Source organism: Emys orbicularis, chromosome 21 (genome assembly GCF_028017835.1).
Source record: "Emys orbicularis isolate rEmyOrb1 chromosome 21, rEmyOrb1.hap1, whole genome shotgun sequence".
In the NCBI taxonomy this organism is placed as follows: domain Eukaryota; kingdom Metazoa; phylum Chordata; order Testudines; family Emydidae; genus Emys; species Emys orbicularis.
Genome location: NC_088703.1, coordinates 7,470,877 through 7,492,930, shown reverse-complemented (window position 1 = coordinate 7,492,930; position 22,054 = coordinate 7,470,877). Strand labels below are relative to the sequence as shown.

At 56.0% G+C, this 22,054-nt stretch overlaps 1 protein-coding gene across 1 annotated transcript in view; it reads left to right on the top strand.

The window, feature by feature from the left end:
• LOC135893310 (deleted in malignant brain tumors 1 protein-like) overlaps positions 1 to 22,054 on the top strand; it is a gene marked incomplete at its 5' end in the record, with an annotated part of 69,422 nt that overhangs the window by 30,783 nt on the left and 16,585 nt on the right. Inside the window, 4 exons of the mRNA XM_065421109.1 lie at positions 3,344 to 3,673; positions 11,984 to 12,313; positions 12,478 to 12,486; positions 20,336 to 20,644. Coding sequence (XP_065277181.1) covers positions 3,344 to 3,673; positions 11,984 to 12,313; positions 12,478 to 12,486; positions 20,336 to 20,644 — 978 coding nt within the window. The remainder of the gene's footprint in view (positions 1 to 3,343; positions 3,674 to 11,983; positions 12,314 to 12,477; positions 12,487 to 20,335; positions 20,645 to 22,054) is intronic.

The window sequence follows — 22,054 nt, the reverse complement described above, 5'->3', positions numbered from 1 at the left end:
CAGAGTATGTTGGGCAGTGTCTTTTGCCTCAGGTTCTTAGTTCCTTTAAGGTGCCCCTCCCTTCTCCCTCCACAACACCTCACTCACAGTGGTTGTCCTTGGTTAGTGAAGACCCAGAGTTCAGAGGTGCACCTGTGTGAGTTCACTTCCCACCATGGGGGCGGGGAGGAGAGCGCCTGGCTCGCTCTGCTGTCTGGGTGCTTACTCTAGTGGCAGCTGCCCTGCCAGCCACTCACCACTCTGCTGGCCCTCACCTTCTGCCGCCCCGGCCTCTCTACTGTGACCTCTGCAGGTCGCTCTCTTGAGGTTCCACCCAGCTCTCAGTGACTGTCAGCTTTTAGTGGGGAAACCTCAGTGCTGATTTCACTAAAGTGAAATCCCTGCAAGCTGCATGGGCGCTTTTTAAAGACACCATAATAGAGGCCCAACTTCAATGTATCCCCCAAATTAAGAAACACAGTAAAAGAACTAAAAAAGAGCCACCGTGGCTTAACAACCATGTAAAAGAAGCAGTGAGAGATAAAAAGACTTCCTCTAAAAAGTGGAAGTCAAATCCTAGTGAGGCAAATAGAAAGGAGCATAAACACTGCCAAATTAAGTGCAAGAATGTAGTAAGAAAAGCCAAAGAGGAGTTTGAAGAACGGCTAGCCAAAAACTCCAATGGTAATAACAAAATGTTTTTTAAGTACATCAGAAGCAGGAAGCCTGCTAAACAACCAGTGGGGCCCCTTGATGATCGAGATACAAAAGGAGCGCTTAAAGACGATAAAGTCATTGCGGAGAAACTAAATGAATTCTTTGCTTCAGTCTTCAGGGCTGAGGATGTTAGGGAGATTCCCAAACCTGAGCCGGCTTTTGTAGGTGACAAATCTGAGGAACTGTCATGGATTGAAGTGTCACGAGAGGAGGTTTTGGAATTAATTGATAAACTTAACATTAACAAGTCACCGGGACCAGATGGCATTCACTCAAGAGTTCTGAAAGAACTCAAATGTGAAGTTGCGGAACTGTTAACTAAGGTTTGTAACCTGTCCTTTAAATCGGCTTCGGTACCCAATGACTGGAAGTTAGCTAATGTAACGCCAATATTTAAAAAGGGCTCTAGAGGTGATCCCGGCAATTACAGACCGGTAAGTCTAACATCTGTACCGGGCAAATTATAATTATTCGAAAAAATAATTAAGAATAAAATTGTCCGACACATAGAAAAACATAAACTGTTGAGCAATAGTCAACATGGTTTCTGTAAAGGGAAATCGTGTCTTACTAATCTATTAGAATTCTTTGAAGGGGTCAACAAACATGTGGACAAGGGGGATCCAGCAGACATAGTGTACTTAGATTTCCAGAAAGACTTTGACAAGGTCCCTCACCAAAGGCTCTTACGTAAATTAAGTTGTCATGGGATAAGAGGGAAGGTCCTTTCATGGATTGAGAACTGGTTAAAAGACCGGGAACAAAGGGTAGGAATTAATGGTAAATTCTCAGAATGGAGAGGGGTAACTAGTGGTGTTCCCCAAGGGTCAGTCCTTGGACCAATCCTATTCAATTTATTCATAAATGATCTGGAGAAAGGGGTAAACAGTGAGGTGGCAAAGTTTGCAGATGATACTAAACTGCTAAAGATAGTTAAGACCAAAGCAGACTGTGACGAACTTCAAAAAGATCTCACAAAACTAAGTGATTGGGCAACAAAATGGCAAATGAAATTTAATGTGGATAAATGTAAAGTAATGCACATTGGAAAAAATAACCCCAACTATACATACAATATGATGGGGGCTAATTTAGCTACAACAAGTCAGGAAAAAGATCTTGGAGTCATCGTGGATAGTTCTCTGAAAATGTCCACGCAGTGTGCAGAGGCGGTCAAAAAAGCAAACAGGATGTTAGGAATCATTAAAAAGGGGATAGAGAATAAGACTGAGAATATATTATTGCCCTTATATAAATTGATGGTACGCCCTCATCTCAAATACTGCGTACAGATGTGGTCTCCTCATCTCAAAAAAGATATACTGGCACTAGAAAAGGTTCAGAAAAGGGCAACTAAAATGATTAAGGGTTTGGAACGGGTCCCATATGAGGAGAGATTAAAGAGGCTAGGACTCTTCAGCTTGGAAAAGAGGAGACTAAGGGGGGATATGATAGAGGTATATAAAATCATGAGTGATGTGGAGAAAGTGGATAAGGAAAAGTTATTTACTTATTCCCATAATACAAGAACTAGGGGTCATCAAATGAAATTAATAGGCAGCAGGTTTAAAATAAATAAAAGGAAGTTCTTCTTCACGCAGCGCACAGTCAACTTGTGGAACTCCTTACCTGAGAAGGTTGTGAAGGCTAGGACTATAACAGAGTTTAAAAGAGAACTGGATAAATTCATGGTGGTTAAGTCCATTAATGGCTATTAGCCAGGATGGGTAAGGAATGGTGTCCCTAGCCTCTGTCTGTCAGAGGGTGGAGATGGATGGCAGGAGAGAGATCACTTGATCATTGCCTGTTAGGTTCACTCCCTCTGGGGCACCTGGCATTGGCCACTGTCGGTAGACAGATACTGGGCTAGATGCACCTTTGGTCTGACCCAGTACAGCCATTCTTATGTTCTTATGAAGCAGGCTGGGCAGAAACACTGTCTCACAGCAGGTGATTTCAGCTCTAGTGATCACTTATACCGAAAAGACTCCTAATGGAGCCTTAATTAACTCTATCTTTCAGGAGTGGTGAGGGGCAGATTAAACCATGTCTAGACCCCTTACACAGAGCCCACACCCCTCAGGAGGAACACCCATCTCCACCCCCTCTCACTCTTGATAGGGGTCTGGTGTCTGAGCCCCCTGGTTAGTGAGTTCAGTTCAGTTGTGGGTGACCCCTCAGTCCGCGCAGGCTAAGCACTGTTCTGCTGCCCTTTACTCACACAATCAGGACAACAACATTTTACCAACCCCTGCATTCAGGTACTACAGTGATTGTAACCCAGCACCAGCCAACACAGCTCTGTCTGCTGGATACCTAGGCAGAGAGAGTTTGTTCATGTAAATACAGTCTGGTCCTGAAGCCTTTTCCCGTCCCCAGCTTATCACTAGCTGTCAGGGGAGAGCTCATTCCCACCTTGCTTACCTCTAGCTAGTTCAGCCATCTGACTGTGCATCCTCAAGGTCCAGTCTTCTAATGGGGCTCTCCTCCACCACGTGTGACTGTCTGTATTGCTGCCCCACAGGCACACTGAGAAGTTCAGGCTAAGCCAGGTTTCTGCATTGCCAGATTGCTATGTTCCCCAGCCACACGAGAGATCAGATGCACAGGAACTTCCCTGAGTGTTTATTTCCTTGCGTATTTGCAGACTCAGACATCTCAGAACCAGCTCAGATCCGACTGATGAACAGCAGGAGTCGCTGCGCTGGGAGGGTCGAGGTGCTTCACAACCAGCAGTGGGGAACCGTGTGTGATGACAGCTGGGACCTACAGGATGCCGGAGTCGTGTGCAGGCAGCTGGGCTGTGGGATGGCGTTATCAGCCCCAGGAGGGGCTCGATTTGGGAAAGGATCTGACCCTATCTGGCTGGATGACGTCAACTGCTCAGGGACAGAAGCTGCCCTCTCCGATTGCAGGGCTCGGCCTTGGGGAGACAATAACTGTACCCACAGAGAAGATGCTAGTGTTGTGTGCACAGGTAACTTGCATCCATCACGTCACTGTGGGTGGTGCAGGGATCGGGCTGGGAAGCTTTCAGCACAGACCCAGCTCTCCTGTCTGAGTCAGCGCTGAGAGACAGACACCCCCAGCCTGCACTGCCCCCCCACCTCCACTGCAAAGCTGTGTGGGATCCACCCCGAGATCATGCCCGTCTGCCCCTCATGTTGGCACCGAGCTCCAGGCTGGGTGGTTCAGGGATCGGGCTGGGAAGCTTTCAGCACAGACCCAGCTCTCCTGTCTGAGTCAGCGCTGACCCCAGTGCCCCAGCATGATTCTAAGGGCCTGTACTGCAGGGAGCCGGTTTGTGGTCACAGTAAGTGTCGCTCTTCCCATGGTGTCAGTGCTGACCCCATTTTCCCCACACAGTTCTATATGCCTGTGCTGCAGAGAGCGGGATGGGGGCTCACTCTCCCTTCACATGCAGTGCTGGCCCCAGTGCCCCAGCACACCACTTAGGGCCACCCGTGGTGAGTGCCCCCAAATCCAGCACCCCACCCTCCATCCCGCGCCCCAAATGCCTTCCCCAAGCCCCCTCCCGCACCCAAACTCCCTCCCTCTTAGTTAACCGGCATTTTTCATTTACCGGCATCCCCTATTGCCCCAACATGCTGGAAAAAACAACTTTAACTGTAATAATATAAAGTGAGGACTGTACACATTGTATTGTGTGTTGTAATTGAAATCAATATATTTGAAAACATAAAAAAACATCCAAAACAGTTAATACATTTCAATTGGTATTCTATAGTTTAACAGTGTGATTAAAACTGCAATTTAATTTTTTTAATCACGATTTATTTTTTGAGTTAACTGCGATTAATTGACAGGGAGTGAACCCCTAACAGGCTGTTGCAGAGTCTGTTTGGACCTGTCAGTGGGAGGTGCTATGTTCGTCTTTGAGTGATTGCTCATGTGCATTCCAATAGGTCTGCGTGCCGCATGCACGATCGTCGGAAGGTTTTTCCCTAGCGGTACCCGTCGGGTCGGCTGTGGAGACCCCTGGAGTGGCGCCTTCATGGCAATGTATATAGGTCCCTGCCGACCCGCCGCCTGCTCAGTTCCTTCTTACGGCCAGTGATGGTCGTTAGAGCAGCTGAGTCTCTTGCATTCGCAAGTGCCTACTAGTGGTTCCCTTTTCTTAGTTGTAGATAGTTAATAGTTAGTTATATAGTAGTTTCTAGTAAGTTGGGCTGACTTTGGGGGCTTTCCCCCCACCCCAGTTTCCCCAGGCACCTGGGCCTGCCTCGGTCACAGGAGTTTAAGGTGTGCAAGAGGTGTGCCAAACCTATGCCCACGAGCGATCCGCACGCTCCTTGTCTCAAGTGCCTAGGAGACAGTATCAGACAGACAAGTGCCCAATTTGCAGGAGTTTTAGACCCAGGACTAAGAGAGAGCGGGACTATCGTTGAAAGCTCCTCCTGATGGAGTCGGCTCTCCGCCCCCAGCCGGCACTCGAAATGGCACCGGCATCATCGGTGTGAAGTGCCCTGGCCTCGGTGCTGGATGTCCCGGCACCGAGAAAGGACTCCTGCAAGGAGCACTGGCTCCGCTCCCCTGCTCGTAAGGCCAGTGTTAACAGGCGGCACCGCTCAGAGTCCCCGGGGCTGCCTAAGAAAAAGAAGGCGGACAGGGGTCGTTCCCCCGTCAAGAAGCCACGAGAGGATTCCAGTGGGGTGCATCCTGTGGCGGGACACCCACGGTCTCAACCTCAAGACCCAGCGCCGTTGACTCTGGCCCCGGAGGCTCGGCGAGTCTGGTGCTGGTGGACTCCCCGACTCGGAAAGATTTGAAGGAAGAGCTCGACGTCCCCTCCATGCCAGACACCAATGAGGCAGCGCAGGACCTACTGCCATGATGGCGCAGTCCCTGGCCTCGCAGGTGCAAACTCCAGCACCACAAGCTCAGGCACCATCAGCAGCACTGACGATGGCACCGGCTGCAGCATCTATGGAGGCGCTGCATATGGCTCCGGCACCAGTTGTGGCACTGATGGCAGCACCATCCCTGGTTCATCATCGCGACAAGCCCATAACGTTACGGCACCGCTCACCATCACCACGGTACCGCTCCCCGGAACCGTCGCACTCCACTCCCTCGTGGTCGGGCACCGAGTACTCGTCCGAGTCAGATGCTGAGTCTTCTGTCTCTTGACACAGCCAGTACCGCTCCCGCTACTGGCACTCCAGAGCCGTGGACTCATCGGCACCGGCGGTCTCCTGGCCACCCCAGTGGCAGGGCCAGGTACAATGGCCCTTTTGGACTCCTTGGACCGATCATCAGACTCAGGGTCAGGCCCCCAGCAGTGTCAGTGGCTCGCCTCACCCCCAGGGCTCCTGAGGAGCCCGCACGAGACAGGGACTCTGGGCCGTCACGCTCAGGCGCAGCACCAGAACCAGTGCCACCAACTGTACTGGAGCCACCTCCTGTTACAGCAGGACCAAGGCACCCGACCTAGCCTGCAGAGATCCAGAAAGGCAGGAAGACCTGGTCCCACGGGCCTCCTCCTCCTCCTTCTCGGACGACAGACACCAGGGGACACCAGGACCTTCTCAGGAGGGTGGCCCTAAACCTGAATCTCCAGGCAGAGGAGGTCACGGAGGAGTCAGACCCGACGGTGGACATCCTTGCCCTGGAGGGTCCTTCTAGGGTGGCCTTGCCCCTGATAATAACGATCTAGAACACTACTAGGGTGCTCTGGCAGACTCCAGTCTCGATACCACCCACTGCTAAAGGGGTGGAGAGATGCTATTTTTTGCCGCAGAGAGGGTACGAACATCTTTTCACCCACCCCAACCGGGTACTCTGGTGCTTGATGCGGCAAATCATAAGGAGCGACAGGGGCAGCCAGGTCCCGCCCCAAAGTCACGGGGTGCTAAGAAGCTGGACCTTTTTGGCCGAAGGCCTACTTGACCACGGGACTCTAGCTTCCAGTGGCCAACCAGCAAGTGGTACTCAACCACTATGCTTTCAATTCCTGGAGCTCATTAGCAAAATACCAGGAGTTGCTCCTTGCTGACTCGTGCAAGGAGTTTAGCGCGCCCCTCGAGGAGGGCAGAGTGGTCTTGAGAACCTCCCTCCAGGCCGCGTTAGAAGCGGCAGACTTGGCGGCTTGTACTGTGGCCACTGCCATTACAAGGAGACACAACGTGTGGCTGCAGGTGTCGGGGATACCACCTGAGGTCCAGAATATGATCCAGGACCTCCCCTTTGACCATGCAGGCCTGTTTGCCCAAAATACAGACTCTCGCCTGCACAGCCTTAAGGAATCGCGGGCAACTTTAAAGTCTCTGGGTATCCACATCCCTGCACCCCAAAGAAAGTCATTTAAGCCTCAGCCCCCCTTGCACTTCTACTCTGGGCCTCTGAGGTGAGACTCGTCCAGGAGATTGGACAGGAATAATAGGAGGCGCCCACCACAGTCCTCCTCAGGCCAAGGCTGGGGTTCGGCCAAACAGTCCCTAGGCCTAAGCCAAACTTTTGAAAATGCGCCCGAGGACGGAGCATCAGTATTGAACTCAGATCCTTACCCTCCCTTTGTGAATCGATTCTCCCGCTTCTACCGTGCTTGGTCCAAGATCACGTGAGATCGCTGGGTCCTGAGCATGGTAGGGATGGGATATTCGACCCAATTCTGTTCCCTCCCGCTCTCCCACCCCTCTTCCCCGTTCCTCTTCAGGGACCCTTCTCACAAACAACTCCTCTTGCAAGAGGTGCAATCGCTCCTCGCTCTACGGGCAATACAGGCAGTTCCTCAGGAGTTCAGGGGCAAGGGGTTCTACTCCTGCTCCGGCCTGTCCTGGATCTGCGAGACCTCAACACATTCATGAGGAAAGTGAAGTTTCACATGGTCTCTCTGGCCACCACCATTCCTTCCCTGGATCCAGGGGACTGATACGCCGCCCTCAACTTGAAAGATGCGTACTTTCTTATCCCCATTATCCCGGCCCACAGACGTTTTCTTCGTTTTGTGGTCAGTGGCCAGCACTACCAGTTCAGGGTGCTCCCGTTTGGGCTCTCGGCGGCCCACCAGGTAGTCACAAAGTGTATGGCGGTTGTGTTACCAGATTTGCCCTTTACTTTGGGGTACGCTCATTTATTCGGGTTACTCTTCGGGGGGGGGGTCTGTAATTCTATCAATGTACTGCTTGTGTCACTTGTGTTTTCATATGGAGCTCTACTTCTCCCTTCCGCACATCCCCTCCCAATGGAGCGATCCTGCAGGACCTAGATTCCCCAGGGCTGGGTTCCTCCAGACCCAGAACCGGATGAACACACCCACACCCACACATACATTAACAGAGCAAATCTGAGTGGACCGGGTCAATCAGCACTTTCAAGCTGACCCCTTATATGTCTCTGGACTCACTGGGCTGGATGAAGCAGCACTTTCAAGCTGCCTCCCCTTATATGCCCCTGGGCTCCATGGACTGGGTCAAGAAGCACTTTCAAGCTGTCACCCTTATGCGACCCAGATTCAGCACGTCCCTATCCCCACTCTCACATCACAATTGTACTGGCAGTAACCTACTTGATGAGCAAACCCCACAGTATTTGGACGCTGCAGGGATCTTTAGCTTAGGTAAAAGAAGCGTTGCTGTAGAATAAATGGGGGAAGCTAAGAACACAAAAGAGTAAAGTTCAGCAAGAGAGAGAGAAGCAACCAGCTTAACCATACAAGTTATTTATTTAATAATAGTGATCACTACACAAGGAGCCTAAACCACCATAACATACATTATTAAAGGTTAATACCTAAGGTAGAGAGGAAAACAGAGAGAGAGAAAGAAGGGGATCTCACTGCTCCCTCAAGCTTGAACTGGTCGGGGTTCCCAGGTGATGGCGGTAGCTCAGGTTCCCGAGGGCAGGAGACAGGCAGAGCCCCCAGCATGATCAGTCAGGAGATGGAGGCCCAGTGGAACTGATGCAAAGTTTGGGTCTATACATCAGAACACTTACTGGAGGGTGAGTAGGGATTTTTGTAGAGAAAATTCAATGGTTGAAGGGAGAACACTAGATTTGTTTATAAGTAAGCTGATGACTCAAGGGTTTTCTTTAGGCTAGACAATAGGAGCTGATCACTCTTGGCTCTGGGTGGGGTTTTCTTCCAGGGAGCTCCCAATGCAACTAGGCTGCTTCGGTATTTTGGATATCAATCAAGGATTTATTACTAGAATTGGTCTGATAATTGCTGAGCTGGATGTATGCAGGTGTAGGTTCATTAACATCTGGAGCAGAGATTCCCAGGATGCAGTGCGTCCCTGCTTTTCTGGTCCCAGAATTCAGTGTGGTTCTCTGTTCTCCATTCTGTATGCAAATTGAGATGTCTCCCTGTCCCATCTCTCATGCAGATGAGGCGAGGGGAGTTGTCTCTGTTCTTCATTCTGTATGTTAATGGAGATGTCTTAATCTTGTCACCCTTGTCAGGAGAGGCCAACGCCCTTCACAGCTCTCTGCAAGTCTTTTCTCTGATGGGTTTTGGTTTAAGCAGAGGCTGGTAGGGAGGTATTTTTCATGAGTCAGACAGGCTGGATACTGCGCCCTGGTTCCCCAAGAACACAGAGCTGACTGGTACCAGTCGTGGCAGCCTTCCTCTGCAAGCGTCAGGTGCAAGTGCTCCTGTACCTGGAGGACTGGCTCATCAAGGCTGAATCGCAAGTACAGGCTACAGAGCATGTGTCTCTGGCTTGGGCCACCTTCCGCAGGCTGGGCCTCATTTTGAATGTGCCCAAATCCACCCTAGCCCCGACGCAGAGAATAGAATTCATAGGAGCTCTCATGGACTCCACACAGGCCAGGACGTCCCTGCCCGAGCTGCGCGTCCAAGCACCTCACGGACATTATCGAAAACCTTCGCCAATTCCCCACAACCACGGCCAGAAATTGCATGAAAGTGTTGGGCATACGGCGGCCTGCACATACGTGGTCCAGCACACCTTCGGCCCCTCCAGGCGTGGTTGGCGCGGGTACACAGGCCGGGCAGGGACCCACTGGACCGGATAGTTACCCTCCCCCTTTGCATTCTCGAGTCTCTCCACTGGTGGCTGCAGCGGGAGTACCCTTTGCCAAACCCCATCCTACACTATCGCTAGTCACGGACGTCTCGGCGCTCAGTTGGGGAGCGCACCTGGGCAATATCAGAACCCAAGGGCTATGGTCCCACACAGAACTATCGCTGCACATCAATGTAAGAGAGCTGAGGACGGTTCGTCTGGTATGTCAAGCGTTCCAGGCCCGCCTTCAGGGCGCATGTGTGTCGGTGCTGACGGACAACACTGCAGCGATGTTCTATATAAACAAACAGGGTAGTGCTTGTTCCTCTCCCCTGTGCCAGGAAGCCCTCGAGCTGTGGGACTTTTGCATGGTCCACTCGACACACCTAGAGGCATCGCACCTTCCGGGAGTGCAAAATGAGCTAGCCGACCACCTCAGCCTCTCGTTTCATAGTCACCTCAGGCCGGACATCGCGCACTCGATTTTCCAGAGGTGGGGCTTTCCGCACATAGACCTCTACGCAACGCGGAGCAACAGGAAGTGCCAGCGGTTCTGCTCTTTCCTGAACCACAGCCCAGGCTCCATCGCGGACGCCTTTCACCTTTCATGGACAAGTCACCTGCTATACACGTTCCCGCCCTTCCCTCTCATACACAGAGTCCTCCTCAAGACTTGCTAGGACAGGGCTTCCTTTATCCTCATAGCACCAGCATGGCCCCGCCAACACTGGTTCACCCTGCTGATGAACCTCTCAGTGGATAGACCAGTAGCCCTTCCTGTGTGCCTGAGCCTCATCACACAGGACCACACCCACCTGCAATACCTCAACCTGGAGTTCCTCCAACTCATGGCGTGGAAATTCCACGGCTGAACCCTCATGAGCTTCAGTGTTCAGACCCAGTGAGGGAGGTCCTGCTGGGAAGTAGGAAACCCTTCACTCGTGACACGTACCTGGCAAAGTGGAAGTACTTTTGCATCTGGTCTCTGGAGAGGGGCACTGAACCTCAGCCAGTGCCAATTCCCCTTGTTTTGGACTACCTGTTATACCTCCAGCAGCAGGGGTTGGCAATATCATCTCTCAAGGTACACCTGGCTGTCATTTTGGCCTTCCACATGGGGGCAGCGGGTAGGTCAGTCTTCGGCAAGCCCATGGTGGGCTGGTTTCTCAAGGGCTTGGACAGACTTTATCCCCAGGTACAACGGCCCGTTCCCCATTGGGACCTCAACCTGGTCCTGTCCACGCTCATGGGGCCCCCTTTCGAGCCCATGGCGACCTGCCCTCTGTCCTACCTTTCCTGGAAGGTGGCCTTTCTGGTGGCCATAACCTCGGCCAGAAGGGTAGCCAAGCTCAGAGCACTGACTTCCAAGCCCCACTATAATACAGTCTTTTATAAAGACAAGGTGCAGCTATGCCCTCACCCCGCGTTTCTGCCAAAGGTAGTCTCCCAGTTTCATGTGAACCAGGACATATTTTTACCTGTGTTCTTCCCTAAGCCACATCTCAGTAACAGAGGGTCCATGTTCCATTCTCTGGACGTCAGGTGTGCCCCAGCATTCTATACTGAGCGCACAAAGCCATTTGGTAAGTCACCACAGCTCTTTATTGCAATCGCAGAAAGGATGAAGGGGCTTCCGATCTCATCCCAGTGCATTTCATCATGGATCACGTCCTGTATCAGGACTTGCTACGACCTGGCTAAAATTCCAGCCCCTCCGCTTATGGTGCATTCCATGAGAGCGCAGGCATCAGCCGCAGAATTCCTGGCGCAGATCCCTATCCAGGAAATATGCAAGGCAGCAATGTGGCCCTCTATCCACAGCTTCACATCACACTACGCCATTACCCAACAGGCAAAGGACGATGCAGCCTTTGGCAGGGCAGTCCTGCATTCCTCAACCAGGTGAACTCCAACCCCTCCCCCAGGGAAACTGCTTGGGAGTCACCTATTGGAATCAAGTATCAGGGGTAGCCATGTTAGTCTGTATCTACAAAAACAACAAAGAGTCTGGTGGCACCTTAAAGACTAACAGATTTATTTGGGCATAAGCTTTCGTGGGTAAAAACCTCACTTCTGGAGGTTTTTTAAACCCACGAAAGCTTATGCCCAAATAAATCTGTTAGTCTTTAAGGTGCCACCAGAGTCCTTGTTGTTTTTGTACCTATTGGAATGCACATGAGCAACACATCTCGAAGAACAACAGTTACGAGAGGTAGGTAACCGTTTTTTCACTAGAATCACTAGTGATGGGATGCATAGGAACCTCCCTGAGTGTTTATTCCCTTGGGTGTTTGCAGACGCCGGCATCTCAGAAGTGGCTCAGATCCGACTGGCGAATGGCCCGAATCACTGCGCTGGGAGAGTCGAGGTGCTTCACAACCAGCTGTGGGGAACCGTGTGTGATGACAGCTGGGACATACGGGATGCCGGAGTGGTGTGCAGGCAGCTGGGCTGTGGGACGGCGTTATCAGCCCCAGGAGGGGCTCGATTTGGGCGAGGATCAGACCGTATCTGGCTGGATGATGTCAACTGCACAGGGACAGAAGTTGCCCTCTCCGATTGCAGGGCTCGGCCTTGGGGAGACAATACCTGTACCCATGGAGAAGATGCCGGTGTTGTGTGCACAGGTAACTTGTATCCATCACGTCACTGTGGGTGGTGCAGGGATCAGGCTGGGAAGTTTTCAGCACAGACCCAGCTCTCCTGTCTGAGTCAGCGCTGAGAGACAGACACCCCCAGCCTGCACTGCCCCCCCACCTCCACTGCAGAGCTGTGTGGGATCCACCCCGAGATCATGCCCGTCTGCCCCTACATTGGCACCGAGCTCCGGGCTGCAGGCGTCAGTCTGAGCCCAGCCCCCAGTAAAGAGGAAGGAGCTGGATCTGCAGCATCTGCTTGTCTGTCTGTTCTGGGGAGCTCTGTTCGCACTGGGCAGTGGCCTGTAACCCCCATAGCCCCAGCACGGGGTGCTCCGCAATGCAGGGCCCTCGGGGTCTGTGCTCTGTGTAACTGGCCGGCCCCCTCGGCCTGGCTGCCCAGTTTGCCCGTCTGCCCATTGTGGACCCACAGGGTCTGGTCCAGGTCACCAGTCTCCTGGGAGTGACCCCTTTAATGTGCTGGGAGCAGACGCCCCCACACCCATCCCCAGGGGCAGGGCCGTGCCCTCGGCACCAGCAGCCCCGTCTCTCCCCGCGGCGCCCTGCATGAGCCCAGCCCAACCTGCGGGAGGCTTGTACTGGGCCCCTCCAGGGCGCCTGGCCAAGGGAGCCCTCCCCGCCACACCAGCAGCCTTGGCATAGAGAGCAGGGCTAATAGTCACCGGGCTGCAGCATCCCGCAGCTGGGGGCTGGCACGGAGAGGCAGGGCTAAGCCATTGTCCAGGCTTGAGCTCTCGGTGTCCTTTCCAATCCCAGGTGAGCCCGGAGCCTCTCGCCAAAGGCAGCTCTTAGCCACCGCCTGCCCCACTCAGCCCTTTGGCGCCAGGCAGGGCCCTGCTGAGCATAGGCGGCGAGATATATGGGCTCATGGTGCCCGGGCTCCAGCAATATTCAGGGCCCGGGGGCCTGGCTCCACCAATGTTTGGGGCCGGGTCTGTCCCCCGGCCCCTCCTGCCGCCGCCACACGCCTCCCCTGAATATCCCCCCGGCCCCACTTACTGTCCCCGGCGCCTTCCAGGGTCCTGGCGCAGAGCAACTCTCCCCTGCAGCTCCATGCTGCCTCCCTGCATTAACTGCCGCCGCCGGGTCCTAGTGCCCCCCATTCACTACTGCCAGGGCAGGTTCACCCTGAGCCTGCCCTTCCCCCTCAGACCCTTTCATTTTCCAATGGGACCCTCCACCAGCAGAGGGCCCCCCCCCCACCCGCAGTCACCGCTCCTGCCCCATGCTGGACAAGGGGCAGCCCCACCCCCAGTGAGGCTAGAGTGAGGGGCAGCAGCAGGGGAGGCGGTGCACATGTGATGGCAGCCCCCTCCCAGCACCCACCGCAGGGGAGGCAAGGGGGCTTCCTGTATCTGAGAGGGGCCCTAGGAGCACATGCAGTGACAGTGGTGCGAGGTGAGTTTGGTGCAGCGGGGAAGTGTGGGGGGGGGCTCCCCCGTAGCTCGCTGCTGCCTGTGGGGAGGGGGCTGGGGGGAATCCTTCTCTCTGGCCCTTGCCCCGGGGCAGCCTGTCTGCACCCCAAACTCCTCATCCCCAGCCCTGCCCCACCCCAGAGCCCTCACCCCCTGCACCTCAACCCTCTGCCCTAACCCTGAGCCCCCTCCCACACCCCAAACCCCTCAGCCACAGCCCTCACTCCTGCACCCTAGCCCTCTGCCTGAGCCCCTCCCACACCCCAAACCCCTCATCCCCACCCCCGCCCGCACCCCCGCACCCCAACCCTCTGCCCTAGCCCTGAGCCCCCCTCCCACACCCCAAACCCCTCAGCCACAGTCCTCACCCCTGCACCCCAGCCCTCTGCCTGAGCCCCTCCCACACCCCAAACCCCTCATCACCAGACCCACCCCAGAGCCCTCACATTTTTACATTATTTAAAAAAATATACAGTAACTCCCCACTTAACGTTGTGTTCTGTTCCTGAAAAATGCTACTTTAAGTGAAACAATGTTAAGCGACTCCAATTTCCCCATAAGAATTAATGTAAATTGGGGGTTAGGTTTCAGGGAATTTTTTTTTTTTTGCCAGACAAAAGACTATATTTTTATATATATATATATATATACACAGTATAAGTTTTAAACAAAAAATTAATACGGTACACAGCAATGATGATTGTGAAGCTTGGTTGAGGTGGTGGAGTCAGAAGGTGGGATATTTCCCATGGAATGCCTTACTGCTAAATGCTAAACTAGCACTCGGCTGAGCCCTCAGGGGTTAACCCATTGTTGTTAATGCAGCCTCACGCTACAAGGCAGCATGAATGGGGGGGGGGGCGCGACAGCATGGGAGAGAGAGACAGAGACACACACGCTGTGTGTGAGAGAGAGACTTTGAGATAGTAGCTGCTGCCAGCAAGCTCCCTCCATTCTGAGCCCTGTCGTGTCGTTCCCCCTTGTGAAGATGGGGGCAGGAATGGGGGAGGGGGACACCCTGACAACAGCACCCCTCTTCCCCCTCCCTCCCTGCACATAGGGTGACCAGACAGCAAGTGTGAAAAATCAGGACAGGGGGTGTGGGGTAATAGGAGCCTACATATGAAAAAGACCCCAAAATCAGGACTGTCCCTATAAAATTGGGACATCTGGTCACCCTACCTGCATAGTAAGCAGGAGGCTCCCGGAGCAGCTCCAAGGCAGGGGGCAGGAACAGCATAGGGCAGTGGGTGGGAGGGACACCTGAACTACCCAGCAAATAACAGAGGGGTAGCCGTGTTAGTCTGAATCTGTAAAAAGCAACAGAGGGTCCTGTGGCACCTTTAAGACTAACAGAAGTATTGGAGCATAAGTTTTCGTGGGTGAATGCCCACTTCATCAGCATTACCCAGCAAATGACAGCCTTCTGGGTGGCAGCCACACAGGGAACTTAGGGGGGCTGTCAGCCCACCCTAGTTCCAAGCCCCCACCAGCTAGCTCCAATGGGCTGCTCTTCCTGCAGGCAGTGGACAAAGCAAGCGGCTGCCAAACAACACTATAAGGGAGCACTGGGCAACTTTAAACAATCATGTTCTCTAATTCAGAGGTTCTCAAACTGTGCTCCACGGACCACCACTGGTCCGCGAGCTCCATTCAGGTGGTCTGCGGATAGGTCCCTCTAAGGTGCACTCCTGGGCGGCCGCGCATGAGAGAATGAGGGCTACCCACCTAATTAGTGGAGCTGCGCAGGCGTGGCTCCTCTAATTAGGTGCCTGGACCCTGGAGAAGATGCACATGTACGGTGAGGTGGTGGCCTTGGGGGGAACAGGGAATAGGTAGGAGGGGCACTGGTGTGAGAAGAGAGGGTGGGGGGAATTTGGGAAGTGCAGGGCTATGGCTCAGGGCTGCGGCTGCTGGGGAGAGACCCCCTCTTTCCCAGCTTCAGCTCTGTGGGCGCTGTGGCAGGGGAGAGACTCCCCTGCTTTCCAGCCAGAGCTCAGGGGCTGCTGCTGTGGGGGAGAGAGGGAGAGAACCCCCTTCTTCCCAGTCCCAGTTGGGGACTACTGCGGCAGGGGAGGGAGGGCACATCCATTGCATTAGAAAGGTTAAGACTACTGATATTAAAATATGAGGTGTGTGCTTTTATGTGTAGAACGAAAAAAGTTAATTATTAATTAGGGGTTTTTTAACAATAGTTAGCTAACGGTACATACAACATCTGGAAAGATCATTAAGTGGTCTGCCAAGACCCTCAGCAATTTTCAAGTGATCTGCGGAAAAAAAAGTTTGAGAGCCACTGCTCTCATTGATCAGCAACAAAACAACGTTAACCGGGATGACTTTAAGTGAGGGGAGTTACTGTATATTGGCTTACAAGACAGGTGTGTGTGCGGGGGGGGGGGATGGGGGACTTGGACTTGGACTTGTTCTGGGCACCACCAAAAATTATACAAACCTGCCGCCCCTGCTGCTGACTTCACAGCAGGCCAGGGAGACACGAGTGTCCCGTGATCAGCGCTGGGGCTTCCCTTGGCTCTCTGGACCCTCTGCTGATTTGGGTCGGTTTCAGTTCTTGAGCGACCCAGTCACGCCCCCCCCCAGCCAGCAAGGGGCCTCGCTTCAGCTGGGCTCCAAGAGCAGCGTTAACTAGGGTTACCATATTTCAGCAAGCAAAAAAGAGGACGGGAGGAGCCCCGCCCTAGCCCCGCCCCTGTCATGCTCTAGCCCCGCCCCTGCCCCTTCCACTCCCTCCCACTTCCCGCCCCCCTCAGAACCCCCAACCCTCCCCCCGCTCCTTGTCCCCTGACTGCCCCCTCCTGGGGCCCCTGCCCCTAACTGTCCCCCAGGACTCCACCCCCTACCTAAGCCTCCCTGCCTCTTGTCCCCTGACTGCCCCCTCCTGAGACCCTCCCCCCATCCTAACTGGCCCTCTAGGACCCTACCCCCTACCTGTCCCCTGACTGCCCCAACCCTTATCCACACCCCCACCCTCAGACAGACCCCTGGGACTCCCACGCCCCATCCAACCCACTCCCCACCCCCTGACAGCCCCCCCCAGAACTCCCGACCCATCTAAACCCCTCTGCTCCCTGTCCCCTGACTGCTCCGATCCCTCTCCCCACCCCTGCCCCCTGACAGCCCCGCCCCCAGAACTCCCAACCCCCCCCCCGCTCCTTGTCCCCTGACTGCCCCCTCCTGGGACCCCTGCTCCTAACTACCCTCCAGAACCCCACCCCCTACCTAAGCCTCCCTGTTCCTTGTCCCCTAACTGCCCCCTCCTAAGACCCCCCCCCACCCTAACTGCCCCCCAGGACCCTACCCCCTACCTGTACCCTGACTGCCCAAAACCTTATCCACCCCCCCCCAGAAAGCTCCCCCCCGAACTCCCGACCCCCCCGTCTCTTGACTGCCCCCTCCAGAACCTCCCTGCCCCTTCTCCGACCCCCTGGCCCCCTTACCCTGCCGCTTGTCCCGGCACGCTGGGCAGCAGGGGAGGAGGAGCGGGGGAGGAGCTCCAGACTGCCGGAGGCGATCTGCGAATGCAGGGAGGGAGGGAGGGAGGGAGTGATCTCTGCTGCAGGGGAAGCAGAGGAGGGGCTCTCTCTGGCTGTCGGAGCCCCATGTAAGTGGCACCATCCGGCCGGCTGCCCTGTTAGCTGCGCACGCTCTGCATGGGGGGTGGGGGGAGTCCGGACATTTACAAATTCCCCCCGGACGCTATTTTTAGCTCAAAAAGCCAGACATATCCGGGGGAATCTGGACGAATGGTAACCCTAGCGTTAACCCCTGTGCCCCCGCTGGGTAGTGATACAAACCACAGAGGGAACCTGAGGCACACACAGGAGTCGTAAAAATAACACAGAAAATTCCCACTTCATCACCTCCCTTTCCCCGGGGCCGGGTGAGGCTTTGGGTGATGGGCTGCAAAATAAAGGGTGAACCGCTGCCCTGGCTCCTCCCACCCTGTCCACTGGGCTCTGCACCCCACCCCCTGGGCACTGCATCCCACCCCATCCCCTGGGCTCTGTGCCCCAGCCCCCACCAACCCCTGCAGTTTTGCCCCCCATCCCCTGAGTTCTGCACCCCGCACCAACCTCTGGGCTCTTCCCCCCCATCCCCTGCACACTGCCCCCGATCCCTTGGGCACCACACCCCATCCCGTGAGCTCTGCGCACACTCACTCACCAACCCCTGGGCTCTGCATCCCCCTCCCCACCACACCAACCCCTGGGCTCTGGCCAGGGACAAAGACATGCAGAAGCCCCAGCGGGACGCAGCCCCCAGGGCTAAATGAACCGGAGCCCCGCCCTGCAGCTGGGTGGGGCAGCACCTGTCATGGGCGGGAGGGGAGCTCCCTGCCCCTGCTGCCCTTCCCAGGGGAAGAGCTCACCCTGCCGGGTGGGAGATGCCTAGGTCCTGCATGGCCTGGTTTGGAAGCAGAGGGCCCCTCTCAGGGTGTGTGCTGGGGCTGCAAGGGCCGAGCAGGGCGTGGTTCTGCACCACATGGCAGACACCCTAACGGCCTGATCATGCCAGCAACCCGGCCAGCAGGGGCTCCAGCATCTCTGCCCTGGGCTGGGCAGCTCTACGCCGGGGAGATCGGTTCATGGCGCGTCCTCCGTGACAGAGCTTGGGAAGCAGCCGGCGATCCCAGCAGGTCACCACCTGCTCAAAACCTCGTTACTCCTGGGCATTAACACCAGCTCCCCTGAGCGCATAGGCCCTGGGAACTGCTGGCAGGAAGGAGCTGGCAACCCAGGCAGGGCATCTGGGAACCGCGGGCAGGAGGGGTTGGTGAGCCAGGCAGGGCACCTGGGAACCGCGTGCAGGAAGGGGCTGGCGAGCCAGGCAGGGCACCTGGGAACCGCAGGCAGGAGAGGGCTGGTGACCCAGGCAGGGCGCCTGGGAGCTGCATGAGGAGAGATCCACACACCAGAAGATGCAGCCTGGGCTGGTCCAGCCAGACACTCACTGACCCAAGGCCAGAAGAGAGACACAACACAGCAGGCAGGCACAGGACCCATGACGAGGGAGGGGGGTGTCAGCAGGAACCCGACTCACCTCCCGCGAGGGGCCGATGGAGCTGGTGCTGTTGGTGGGTCCCTCGCCCAGGCCAGGTCTGTCAAGACGTCTCTCTCAAGCTCATGCCAACGACAGGCCAAGTGTCCCCCAGGGGGTCTCGGGGTCCCAGGAGCTGGGGGACAGCCAGGCTGGGGGAGTGACCTCCTTCTGATCAACCCATCTCCCAGCTGGATCCTCCCCCAAAGCTGTCTTCTAAGGTGCCTGCAAGCTCCTATTGGGTCAGGCTCCCCCCTCCCTCAGCTGCCATGTGGGGGACGCCCTCTCAGACCTAAAGGGCCAGCTCAGCCAGAGAAGGAAGTGGAGCCGGCTGCAGAGATTCCAGGCAGTCAGAAGGGGAAGCAGTCAGAAAGTTGGGCCAGCGCCATGGGACTCAGGACAGTCACAGAGTGGGGAGGTGCCTCTGAGGTCCCTGCTCTAGCCAGCAGATGCCACTCACTCCGCTCCCAGAGCCAGAGATAGAACCCAGGAGTCCCAGCTCTCAGCCCCCCATGCTCTAACCACTACACCCCACTCCCCTCCCAGAGCTGGGCCAGCACTGGGGCCAGCACTGCCTGTACAGGGAGAGTGCCCCCCACTGAGCTCCTGCCCTGCTCCCTGCAGCACTGGCCATCCATTGCCACATCAGCGGGTTCATTTGCAGGCAACACTATTGACCGCAGTGTCACTCCCCTGCCCTACTCCCCCCAGCCCTGGGACACATGCTGAGCCCAGTGCCATGATGCCAGGAAACGATCTTGTGACCAGTCCATGGGCCGGCCCCTCACTCCGGTTCCTCCCATGTTGGCCTGGCAGTCCTGGGGCTGCCCGGGCTGGGTGGGGTGAGACGAGCTCTTGGCGCTGGATCACGGCAGGACGGAGCTGCTCGCCCCTGGGGAGCCATGGATCTGCGGCTGTCCCTCATGTTCTGATTAGTTGAGGGCCCCTCTGGGTGTGTAAGCCCCTCCATCCCGGGTTAAATGCACATACTGCTGAGTGGAAATGGGAGCAAGGGATAATGGGGAGGAGAATGAGCTTATGGATAAGGGACACGATGGGGAGCCAGGAATCCGGATACACCCTTGTCTTGTCCCGATGTCTGATGGTTATAGCAGGGAAAGGAGGCCAGGAGCAGGGGGAGGGGGGCAGGTTCTGTCCCCGTCTCTGGCCAGGGAGTGGAGTGGAGGGGGGCAGGTTCTATTCCCTGTTCTGCACAAGGCTCACTGTGTGACGTGGGGTAAGTCACTTCCTGTCTCTGTGCCTCAGTTTCCCCTCTGTACAGCAGGTGCACTGATGCTGTGCCATTTCCTGGGCTCAGTGACCTGTCTGTGCAGCATGTGGCGGGAGGGAGGTGCGGGAGAAGGGCCCAGGGTTAGTGTCTTGGGAAAGCCTATTCTGCCCTGTTCTGCACTCGCTGGCAATGCCTCGCGCTGAGCTGGGCCTTCAGTCCCTGCAGCCCTTGGGATCTCCCCGCGAAGCCCCAGAGCAGGCGTCCCAGCAGCTGCGTTTGCTTTGCCAGAGGTGAGGCTGGTAGGTGGCCCCCACCGCTGCGCCGGGCGGGTGGAGGTGCGTCTGGACGGGCGCTGGGGCACCGTGTGTGACGACGGCTGGGGCCTGAACGACGTGGCCGTGGTGTGCAGGCAGCTGGGCTGTGGGCCGGCCGTGGAAGCGCTGAGTGGTAAAGTGTTCGGCCCGGGCAACGAGTCAGAGCCTGTCCTGATGATGGACGTGCAGTGCCAGGGGACAGAGGCGGCGCTGGGGAACTGCTCGTACATGGATCCAGGGGACCTCTGCCAGCATGATGAGGACGCAGGGGCCCGTTGCCAAGGTGAGCCGGCCTGGGGAGCCCTGGCCCTAAGGGAGGGATGGGAGGATGCCTGGGGTCCCAGGGTGGGGTGCTCAGTTCTGACTGAGTGGCCTTGCTGGGTGAGCACTGCACAGTCTGCCCGGGGAGCAGGGAGGGGACCTGACAGGTCCGGAGGGCGGGACAAGCAGGGCCTGGGCTCTGCTCCCTGTCATGTCCCCTTGCTCCCTGGTGGGGGTACAACGAACTCGCCTGTTCCCCCCCTCAACAGGGGATGTGGCTGAGCCCTGCCCTGCCGAGTCCCCCCACAGGGAGAGGGCCTCAGTCTGTGTGTGCTGGTGGGGCCAGGCAGTGCCCTCAGGGGGCTGATCTGTGTACCAGGGAGAGGAGAAAGGAAGAGCAGCTGATGGGCAGCCGGCCTGCGCCTCCTGTGGCTCCCCCGTTCCCCTGGGTCCCAGCACATGTCACTGCTGTGTCTGGCTCTAACTGCTCTGGACTCTGCCCCGCCCGGCGCCACTTTCCTGCAGGTGCCTTGGGACCGGGAAGCTTTGGGGTGCACGGGCCCCTCTCTGCTCCTCACAGTTTCCCCCTTGTCTCTCTCCAGCTGCCGACGTGGGAGTCTCCTCCTCCTCAGGTATGTATTTCTGGCCCCCAGGGAGCTGCACTTTGCCAGAGCCCACTCCAGGATCCCAACCCCCTTGGCATGATGGCTGGGGCCTGAGCAGAGGTGACCACGGCCGCCCTTTGGAGAGTCAGCTGCCCAAGCACAGGTCCCAGAGTGCAACGGTGTTAAGGCAGGTTAGGTCACAGAATGCAACAGGAGCGAGGAGACTGACCGAGCGCAGATACCAGCATACAATGGGAACAAGGCAGCTGCCTCGGTGCAAGCACAAACAGGAGCAAGGCACTAGGAGCTGCCCCTGTGTGAGCTGTGACTCATTGCAATGGAGCATGTTGCCCTGGGAACGTGGCGTCACCTTTTTCTCCCTCCAGCTCTGGTTTCACCCTGTGCTGTAGTTTCACTCAGTACTGGGATCTGCCAGCCATATTGTGTTAGATCAAAGGGAGCAGAAACCCCAGCTATTTACCACTTCCCCCCCCCCACACCCCTTACTTCCCCTACAACTCTTAGCAAGAAACTGCCAGCCCCTTGTGTGTTCACACTCAATCTAGCCCCTGTCCTCCAGGTCAGGGTGGCCCCTCTCTCCATGGGGTACCCCCTTGTTGTCACACTGACCCGGGCCCCCATTGCATCCCTGCCGTCACACAGCGCGCGGACCATGTGCTGTGAGCCTGGCGCATGAAAACTGTCCAGGCTGGGCAGCACAGGGCACACGATGGCCCTCCCAGTGTGCGTGCAAATGAGGTAGGAAGGGAGCTGGGCAGTCTAACCAGCCCACCTGGGGGCAGAGTGCCCTGTATGCAAATGAGGGG